The sequence below is a fragment of the Teleopsis dalmanni genome, chromosome 2 (assembly GCF_002237135.1).
Source record: "Teleopsis dalmanni isolate 2A chromosome 2, ASM223713v2, whole genome shotgun sequence".
Taxonomy (NCBI): domain Eukaryota; kingdom Metazoa; phylum Arthropoda; class Insecta; order Diptera; family Diopsidae; genus Teleopsis; species Teleopsis dalmanni.
In genome coordinates this window covers 2,882,065-2,893,042 of record NC_051847.1, presented here as the reverse complement: position 1 = coordinate 2,893,042, position 10,978 = coordinate 2,882,065, and the positions used below count along the sequence as shown (strand labels likewise).

The 10,978-nt window shown below is 29.8% G+C and overlaps 2 protein-coding genes across 4 annotated transcripts; one reads left to right on the top strand and one right to left on the bottom strand.

Moving 5' to 3' along the window:
* Nucleotides 1-4,060: 4,060 nt before the first annotated feature.
* On the bottom strand, nucleotides 4,061-8,650 carry LOC119678570 (protein lap1). 3 transcript variants are annotated; one of them, XM_038090471.1, is made up of 7 exons: nucleotides 8,207-8,650; nucleotides 7,569-7,749; nucleotides 7,377-7,512; nucleotides 7,031-7,320; nucleotides 4,839-6,869; nucleotides 4,629-4,691; nucleotides 4,061-4,572 (listed from the first exon to the last, which is right to left on the bottom strand). In XM_038090471.1, exons 2-7 carry the CDS (start codon nucleotides 7,719-7,721, stop codon nucleotides 4,396-4,398), a joined length of 2,850 nt encoding a protein of 949 aa, XP_037946399.1. In that variant the 5' UTR covers nucleotides 7,722-7,749; nucleotides 8,207-8,650; the 3' UTR covers nucleotides 4,061-4,395. The 3 variants fall into 3 exon arrangements, with proteins under 3 accessions (XP_037946399.1, XP_037946400.1, XP_037946401.1); XM_038090472.1 differs by lacking the exon at nucleotides 8,207-8,650 and adding an exon at nucleotides 7,867-8,077; XM_038090473.1 differs by lacking the exon at nucleotides 8,207-8,650 and adding an exon at nucleotides 7,809-7,837.
* Nucleotides 8,651-9,013: 363 nt separating this feature from the next.
* LOC119678568 lies at nucleotides 9,014-10,978 on the top strand. The gene is made up of 6 exons (XM_038090470.1): nucleotides 9,014-9,237; nucleotides 9,288-9,435; nucleotides 9,495-10,242; nucleotides 10,409-10,471; nucleotides 10,524-10,719; nucleotides 10,773-10,978. Exons 1-6 carry the CDS (start codon nucleotides 9,166-9,168, stop codon nucleotides 10,920-10,922), a joined length of 1,377 nt encoding a protein of 458 aa, XP_037946398.1. The 5' UTR covers nucleotides 9,014-9,165; the 3' UTR covers nucleotides 10,923-10,978.

The window sequence follows — 10,978 nt, the reverse complement described above, 5'->3', positions numbered from 1 at the left end:
CCAACCATATTTGCGTCTCAAAATTTCTTTCTCTATTGGCTTTTGTTTGGTACGCTGCCATAGCTCTTCGTTGGAGACTCTTGCAGGCCGCCATATGTTCAGAATACGCCGCAGGCTTCTATTGACAAAGGATTGTATCTTCTGAGTCGAGGCTCTCGTTAGCGACCATGTTTCGCACCCATATAATAATGTCGATTTGACGCAGGCGTTGAATATTCTGGTTTTAGTTTCGACGCTTACATTGTTGGCTTTCCAGATTTTGTTAAGCGATGCGAAAGAGCCATTTGCCTTTTTCACTCTACTGCCGATGTCCTTTGACGTGCCACCCTCGCTGTTGACTATACTCCCCAGGTATTTGAGTTCCTGCACGTCTTCAATGTTTTGATCGTACAGAAGGATGGGCGATTGATTGCTTGCTTTCGTTCTCATTGTTTTTGTCTTTGATGCGTTAATTTTGAGGCCGACTTTATATGACTGCTCACATACGTTATTAACAAGAGTTTGCATATCAGTGTGCATGTTTGTTAACAATACTACATCGTCTGCATATTCAAAATGACCAAGCTTTTGATTCAGCCTCCAACCAATGCCGATTAGGCTTTCTTCTACAGCTTCTAGAACGACGTCTAGGACTGGGATAAACAGTAACGGTGAGAGGGCGCAGCCCTGTCGCACTCCACTGTTGCAATTAAAGCTGTCGCTAAGAGTACCTTCATGTAAAACTCTACTCGTGGCCCCTTCGTAGCTCTTATTGAGAATATTAATGATCTTATTAGGAATACCTTTAGCGTTTAATGCTAGTCATATGTAACTTCTCTTAAACGCGTCGAAAGCCTTTTCAAAATCAATAAATGTTAAATTAAATACACTAATATTTCGAGAAATGTGGATATGAGCAAATTTTGAATATATAATATTTTCAATAATAAAATTTTATATATAATACGAGTGTTACTTATAAGTAGTTTAATTATTGTATATATTATTGAACCCGCCCCTGTGAATTCTCAACTAGTTAATATTTAACTCTAAATATTATAAAATTAAAGTTAAAATTATTTTAAAGATTTTGTAATTAATTGAGTACAATCTTATAGTATTTAAATTAATTTTAATCGAAATACTATTTTCCTCTCTACTTAAACTTTTTTTTTCAATTAAATACTATACGTATTAATTTTTTAATACGTCACTCCAACAAAGTAGCTTGATGAGACCATAAACTCTTTAACCTATTGATAATTTCAAAATAATTGCATGCAGTGCAGTTTTATTGCTGCACCGATTCTAGATTGTTTATGTTTATGTTGCATTTAAGATTTTTTAAGTGCATGTGCACTCGGATCTCTTTTGTCGGTTAACCTGATAACTCGAACTTTACATTGCTGTGGGAACAGCTGTAAGCGCTCAATAAGTGATAAGTGACCGGTTTTGATAATCATGCACCCAAGTACAAATACAACTTTGTACAGTTGGTCACAGTTGATAAGAATTCGATTGCGAGTCGCTATTATATGTTATTTACATTTGGGATTATTAATAATCGGCTGGGGAATATGTAATGAAGTGAGCTTATCTTTTTGTATTTTTTAAAACCATAAATATTTCGCTTCTGAACACCTGTTTGATAAGTAATAGTTATCAGCCAACAAAAATGGTAAGAAGCAAATATAAGTTTTTTACATAAAATAATCTTATTTTTGATTTTATGATATAATCCATATTTAATTGATTTCAATTTAAAATTTACATTACATATATACGCAGCTTATAAGAATCATTTAAATAACCTGATTTATCAGTTAATATTTATTGAATGTTATTAATGATACGTATCGATGATTCTGCAGTTAATAGTCACACTTTTAATAACTATTTCTGTGCACTAAATTTGAAAATATATATTAGGTTAATTAAATTTGAACCTATAATATTGTTACTGGGGAGTCATAATAGGTAACACGAGCATCAAAACAATTTCACACTCCCAATCGGATACCTGTAAGTACTAGGTACGTTTTCGCAATAAACTTGTATGTTCGCTCTTCACTGATACCTCGAATTGACATAATCCCACGGACTAAACAGATTAAACATACAAATACAGAAATATATTATTATCCCGTCATTGATTTGTGTCTGTTATTCATAATCTATAAATACACTTAAGAGTTATACAACATCTTAAGAGGTGTTGCGTTTACACTTAAGAGTATTCACAGCCCCATTCATTTTGCTCACTTTATATACGATGATAATTAAAACATCCCACTTAATACAGCGGATATAAACCGTTTATACAATGCTTTATCTAATGAAAATGATAATCAGCTCGTAAAATAAGCTTTAGCATATTTGATCATGTTTTCGCGAAAAAAATATTTTAACCAAAGGCTTGAGTAATGTTGCAACGCATTACTCGATATGTATTTTGTTGTTGCTGCTTTGCACTTTCAATACGTTACTCTGTTACCGAGCTCGTTACCCGAACTCGTGAATACCCCTATTGAATATCCGATAATATCGTCGTTCTCAATATCATTTATCTAGTTCTCAAGATTTCTAAAGCTTTTTTGTGTGAGTTTTTAAAGGCAAACAAAACAACTATATATCACTTACTACAATTTATTCATTTCAATTAATTTTTATAGAATTCATATTTAATATATTTAATTAACAATACTTTTCATAAGACACTTTAAAGTAAATAGTTACATATACGTATAAATTAGCTATAGTAGTATATAAATAACAATTATTTTAAATATATGTATAATTATGTTTGTTTTTAACAAAATCTTATAACGTATAATAAATTACAACTTTTTTAAAAAACATTTTTAATTGTATAGAAAAAGTTTAAATATATTTTGTTCTAATATTTATGGTTTCTAATTTGTTTAATTAAATGCCTTCGATTACTAATATTGTGGTTATTAGGTAAATAATTTATGTCACATAAAGTTTACTACTTATTTTAATATTTAAAACTATTTTTTGTACAAATATTTTTATGAAAAAATTTAATAAAAAATGTATGTATGAATAGCACTTTAGACTTGGCATGAAGCATTAAGTGATATTTTTACCTTATTGGATTACGTAAATGCTTGCAATATACATTAATTTTATTTTAGATATTTTTAATTATTATGAATATATAATTATACATAAATGGGTTTCTGTTCTGTTCTGTTCTGTTAGAACAACAAATGTTTACAGTTGTTATGTATGGTTAATATGTTAAATAAAACGAATTTCGCCTATTGAATTATAAGTAACAATCTTAAAAAATAATACTTTTATAGTATACTTGATGGTATATTAAATGTCTAAGCTTGAAATATATATACGTTTGTTTTCAATAAGGTAATTCAGATGAACATCGTTGGTGCATTAGATTTGGACGGATATAAGGCCAAATTTTGTTTTTTATCCATTGGTTCATTTATCTTATATAAATAAATATAAACATGATTTTGAAAAAAAAAAATACTTTTGTTATAAATTATATATGTTTAAATAATGTTTAATCAATTGTTTATAAATGTAAAATAATATTTAGAAATTACTTGAATTAATATAATATATAAAATATTTAAAAAAATGCGAAACTAATTATTTTAGTATTGATTATATTTTATGCCTATTTTATTTAAAATCCAATATTAATTTAAATATAAAAAACCCATTAATTAACAACTTGCGTGTGCTTAACTTGAATATATCAAACTTCGCAGTTTTCGATAAAATACTGAATATTGCTTATAAAATTACAAAAGTGATTGGCTTTGAAAATTTGGCTTACAACATTTAGTTCTATAATTTTATCAATATATTAAAAACAAATTTAACAAATGTATGTGTTAAATCTATTATTATATACAAATATTTTATTATATATGAAAACAAATTATATATAATATTGTTTTTTTTTCATACTAAAACGCTGGCTAAATTTAAGTAGTTATTTTTTTCATAATGTATACTCATTTAAAAATTCAGAATATTAAAGGAAGAATGTTTTGTAAATATTTCTACTTCAATTAATTATGTATATTTGTTCTTATATTTCCACAAGATATAATTGCTTAAATATGCTTTTTAGAAATTAGCATTGCACATTTAATATTGCTTTTACTTTTATACAATTATTATATAAATTATTTTCAATAGAGAAAATACATATAAAAAAACTTATTCTCGTCTAAATTACACTTCACTGGGAAGACTATTGGTACTGTTTAAATTACATATATCATAAAGCTTTAACATAATGGAATTCGTTTAACTTATGTTTTTACTAAAATAATTTCTCAAAGCTATTTTTTCAAATTTCTATAAATAACTTAAAAATTCTTAATGTATATAAATACTTTTATTGGAATGAAATATTTAGTGTCGCGACAGCATTATGTTTATCATGGCTCCAGCATTGGATAAAATATCTTTAGCTTCGGTTATGCTGATGTTTGAAAAATCATGTCCATCAATTTCTAATAATTTATCGTTAACAAACAAAAGTCGAGCAGCACTGGTATTTGGCACAGTCGATGACACATATATACCGTTCTAAAAGTAAAACAAGAAATTTATTATTTATATTTAACTAGGATTATATTACGCACCTTGTCTGGTAATTCAGCGATTTCAAATCCAATATGATTTTCCCATAAAATAACTACTTGTTTCTAAAAAAATTTGCATCAAAAATATAAGAAATTGGCAAAAAAAAGTTATTGATAAGAACACTCAACGAGGATAAGTAATTTATATTAATTCAAAAAGTAGTTAAAAACATTCATAATCTCTATAAACATAAAATAAATTAATCTTACCACAGTAGGATTTTTATGTGTGCCGAAAAGCCACGCTTTCTTCTGAGTTTTGGATTTTTCACCACTATTGGTGTTATTATTTGATTCTGTTGTACTGTGATTAGGGATCGCAATTTCCTTGCTAACGTTATTTGGTTGTTGGTTGCTTTTCAATTGCGTATGTGAGTTGGCTATGTCTTCCGTTGCTGATGCGTTTGTTGTGTATAATTCATTATCATTTTGTTTCAACTGCTGACTGTGTATATACACTGGTTGAATTCCATTGGGTGTTGACAGATTCGCAGTCTCCATTTCTCGTATATTGTTTTCATAATCAAAAGTAATATCTTCTTTTTGTTGCGAAACTTGTTGCTGCAGATCTTGCAGCTGATCTTTTTGTTGATGTTGTTGTATTTGGTGTTGCAATTGTTTTTGATGTTGTTGTTGCTGCTGCTGCTGCTGCTGTTGTATTATCTGCATCTGCATTTGCTGCTGTTGAATTTCGTATAACTGTTGCTTCTGTTGCTGGTTTCGTATTGTTTCATAGTCCGTAAGATCTTTAGGCGTTTTTTTAGTAAATGCACGAGCTATATGATAAGGTGGGGGCTCGTTTATTGGTTGCAAAGGCAGGTTATTTGTATCATAGTCATAGGAGGACAGCAACTGTTGCGCCTCCTGTTGTTTGTAATCATAAATCTGATAATTGTTTACATCGTTCATTTGTGGATAGATAACATTCTGTTGTTCAGCACAATTGTTGCTAACTGTAACAGGCATGGACATTGATATTGGCACTGGTGTAAGCTGTTGTTGATAGTATATTGGTTCGTACTGTATTATCTGCTCTGGTACGCCATACATAAATTGTAGTTGTGCTGGATGGGCTAGTTCATGTACGCTATACTGTTGTTGATTATCAGTTAAGGCGTTTTCATTTGTAGCACTTGTACCGAGTGTTTGATTTAGATTATCACAGTTGTTACTTGTATTTGACATTACCCTGGCTTCTTTAATATTTATAAATTCAGGTGGTTTATTGGGTAATTTCTGTTGACTATTTCGTAAATATTTTGCCATTAAACGCAACTCTTTAGGATGTGGAGTCGATGAACGCATTAAACCCACTTCATTTGGTTGGACCTCGACAATTGATATTTTAGCTGTTTCATTTTCTTCAGTTGTCCCATTCATAACAGTTGCTTCCTCAGCAAAGCATATGTGTTTTGATGATATGTTACCACCACTACATGTGGATGCACCAGTCGGCATTTTGGAACTTGTTGACTGCTGTTGCTGATCTGATGTTGAGTTATAAAAATCGTACGCTTCCTGATTATAATTATTGAAGTGAACAGTGCTAAGACGAACTTGTGGTAGCATGAAGCAAGTTAATTGTGTCTTTGTGCCTGCATCAAGATATTGTAGTGGCACAAGAGGTTGCGATTGGTTATCACTTATCCATAAAGAAGTTAAATTGACTAAACTTAGAATAGAAACAGGTAAAGTACAAATTTGATTATGCACTAAATTCAAAACTTTTAAGCCAGTTAAGTGTCCAATATTTTGAGGCAATTCCTTCAATTTGTTATAACTAACGCTGAGTATGCTTAAATTCGTGCAACTACTTATTTCTTCAGGTATTGTAATTAGTTCGTTGTTGTCGACAAACAGAAAGCGCAGTTTTCTTAGCATTCCAATAGTTGCTGGCAAACGAAGTATCTGATTATGGCTTAAAACGAATTCTTCCAAATTAATTAAGTTGGATATGCTGTCTGGCAGCTCTCGTAAATCGTTATATTCGCATTTTAATAAGACTAGAGATTTCATATTTCCAATGCTGAATGGCAAAGACGTTAAGTTATTGCTACATACGGACAGGACATCCAAGTTGGACAGTTGCCCTACTTCATTTGGTAGTGTATCAAGTAAATTACCATTTAATTCTAAATGCTGCAGCTCATGTAATTTTCCAATATTAGGTGGCATACGCCGTATTTGATTTAGATCAGCCCATAACTCTCGCAATTGTTTTAACTCCCCCACAACTTCCGGCTACAACAAGAATTATATATTTCTTTTTAATATACATTTATAGAAGCTCATAACTCTAGCAATTATTTTAACTTCTCCTAATTATTTTCACTTAAATAATTAACTACTATCTCTAATAAATTGCTTAGAGCTGATGTGCTGAATTAAATTTATATACTCACCAATTCGGTAAATTCATTCGCTCCAATATCCAAACGTTGCAGATTGCATAGTCGTGCAATCGATTTTGGTAATGTTATAAGATTATTTAGTCGAAGTTCTAAAATCTTCAAATTTACTAAGCGTCCGAAATTGGCAGGCAAAAACTCTAAACAAGTACTATTCAGCAGCAATTCTTGTAGTGTTATAAGGCTTGTGACTGCATCAGGCAGACGTTGGAGATTGTTACAGCTTAGGTCCAAATAAGTTAAGTTTTTACAAGATTTGATATTATCGGGAACATTGCAAATCACTACAATAAATCTATTATATAATATTCATTTTCTAAATGAATTATATTGCACTTACGATTACGACTAAGATCTAAGTTCTGTAATTGACGTAATGAACCAATGGCAGTGGGTATGGTTTCAAGATTATTGTTGCTAACATTTAAGATACGTAAACTTTTGCAATAAAACAATTGTGGTGGCAAGGAATTTAACTAATAAAATAAATTGAACGCATTAATTTTAAGTTACAATTTTTATAGTATCTTACCCTAGCAGAGATTAATTGTAGCTCCTCTAATGTCCGTTCGTGTTCCCATACTTCTGGAAACTCATCTGTCAAGACTTTATTGCTATAATTCAACTTAGTAATGACTTCCTCATTTCTGAATTGCAGACAAGGAAAACACTTTCGAAGTGACATTTTCCTGTCTGCTGTTAGTTAAATGTATCTGAAGAAAAATAAATTAAAAATAATGTTTATTAAATATAATCTGGTAATAAACTTCACTTAAAAATATTTCGTAAAACTGACGCTTCAGGAATGCATGGAAATTTTCGCTACTTACTATAACCGCAAAGCAAAATTAATTTATCGAAGTGCAATATCACTTTAATCTTTGAACAAAATTAAGAAACCACTTGCGATTTTAAACATTACTCATATCTTCAAATTCCTTTATGTTTGTAATTATGTGCAAATGAGATTAAAAGGTGGAGTAATGTTTGTCTGAGACTACGTATGTTGAGTTCACTGCTACCGAAATGGTTATTTACTTAAATCAATGAAACTCTAATACAAAACTATAAAAAACATACATATTTTTTTGTAACAATAACCAAATATGTAAAAAACTGATTGTTTATATTCATATTCATTTTTCTTTTCTTTTCTTATAGAACCGTTACCCTTTGCTGTGTATATTATGTACATCTCCTACATCCGAAAGTGGTTGTAATGTATTAAATATTCAATGGAACATTTGTAAATAGGTTTCTAGTTGTTTAACTATTACAAAAAACAATTTTCATATATTAAAAATTTTCAACAATATACAAAAAATGCGAACGAGTACAAAAGCAACAAAGAAGAAAGAATAGAACTAAGCACAAAAAATATGAACCAATGGGAGAGCGTTGCCAGAATAATGAGAAACAAATATTTCATTTATAAGAGCTATGTTTTATTGGAAGCAAAAGCAACAATGGAAATAGCGCACATTCTGAAAAATTCAAGAAATACTCGACAACATGCACCATTAACCCATTTATAGGTTAATACACCATTATTTATAAAAATTACACAATATACACATGCGATCTAAGTAAAACGTGCTTATGTCAATTTGTAGTCCGTATAACTAAAGCATGATATAGGCCTTGTGCGAGTTCAAATAATTGATGGTAAATTGAAGAAAATAGTAAATTATGTAGGTATGGCAGCGAATTAGATAAAAATTAGATGTTTTTCATTGCAAAAATTGTATAAGATGTTAATTAAATAAATTAAAAAACTTTTAAACAAAAATAATAAATAAGTGTAATAAATAAATAAATAAATATTTACATAAGTGCAGTGAGAAATTTCAATTTACTTTATCTCAATTTACTCGCACACGGCCTATATAGCATATACAAAAAAAATCTGCTATATATACTATTAAAATACAGATGTGGCAATATTGAATATTTGAAAACAATGAGCGTGACATGTGGCAATATCGCAACTAAAATAAGTCAAAATAAACATTTTCGACGTTTGAAGCATTCAATTTTGTGCGGATTGTGAAGCATCGAACTTGGAAGTGTTTTTAATATTTATGCAAACTATATTTAAATACATTTGTAAATAGAGTTTTCTGTTAAAAATGAGCTACTCACTTCGCCCGCCATATTCGTCCGACTCGGATGAGGACGACAAATTCTACTACGGTTCTACGGTATGTAAATAAATTTGAAATTAAAAGAATGTACTAAGTGTGACGTAAAGGTTCCAGAAGAGGATAAATACAAGAACCGTTTCCATTGGATACCACAAAGCGAAAATAGTCTGTATGATGTAGTAAAGGAGGGAGATATAAAACGTCTGAAGGAAAAAATTATTAATGAGCAAATCGACGTAGATGCAGTAATTAATGGTGATGTATTTCTTATTACTTACATTTTAAACAAAATTTTCTGGAATGTCTTTATTTAGATTCAACCCTATTGTTAATTGCGTGTAAAGAAGGATATCTAGATATTGTTAAATTTCTAATACTTGAGCAGAAAGCCAATGTCAATAAGCAGGTTGATTCAATAACTCCTTTGATGAATGCATGTGATTCTTATAACAAAGATAAACAGATCGTAGGAGAAATTGTTTTAATATTGGTCACCAATGGTGCTGTAATCAATGTTTCTAGCAAATACGGTGTAACGCCATTTATGCTTGCTTGCAAAAATGGATTTCGAAATGTTGTATCTATGTTAATAAAAGATGCTTCGCTTGAATCAGTGGACAATTTTGGTTACTCTCCAATATTTTTTGCTATAGAGGGTAATCACGAGGACATTGTAAAGATGTTAGTTGATGTAGGTGTATCTTTAACTACGCCAAATGGCAAAGGATATACACCTCATTTGTTTGCTGAATATCATGGACATTTTAATATTTTGGAATTATTACCAAAAAAGGAAGAAGTATATCATGTTCCAATAAAATATAAACAATACAATTCTATACGTGATCATATACCACAATTGTTCTTGAAATCGGAATGCCCAGAATATTTTCCAGAAATAAGCTCAATTTTAAAGTCTGTTGGTATGGAAAAACTTTTAGAATATTTTGCTAAAGGAAATGTCTCATTAGCAGAATTCTTATGCATGACAGACGAGGAGTTAAAGGCACTTGGAATTAAACTTCCATTCTATCGTACTAAAATAGCGCTTATTTTGTTAGAGTAAGTCACTTTGAATAATTTTAAAATAATATTTAAAATTTTAAGTACTTGCTAATTAATTGACATGTTTTGGTTGTAATAGCATTATATATGCTGCAAGTTTCTTGCAACTAATTTAAGCTGTTATATATATATCAAACTTTCATACATATTTTACATTTCACAGTTATCATTTATATCACTGGTCAGCTAAAGCTATTGGCGTGGTAAAGAAGTCAGAAACAGAGAAGTATATTTTTTCAATTACCAATGTATATTGTTTATATATATGTTTGTTTTAGGTTTAGTGATATATTCATGATCGCTGCCAATCATTTACAACAAATAATAATAACAAAAGCTTCGTTACGTTATATTACAAAGAACATACAAAGAGGCCAGCTTGGAACTGTAGAAAACGAAGATTTAAGGCAATTCAGCAATGCTTTTAAGGCTTATCGCAAAGAGTTAGAGAAATTTAGCAAAATTGTTAAATATGTTAGAATTTAAATATTCACATAAACATTTTTAATTAACTTTCTATATTTTAGTTAAGATCATTCAGTCCCAAAAAGAACATATTGCATATCGACTTTGATGAAATTGTAGCTGAACGTAAAGCACGTAGAATCAAGAGATATGCTGTTTTAACAAGTTTATTAATCGGTGTATCAGCTTTGGCGTATTATAAATTTAAATAAATCTAAGCTGTATCTCTGTTAATATTTTTTTACCTTTACAAAAATAGACAAACTAA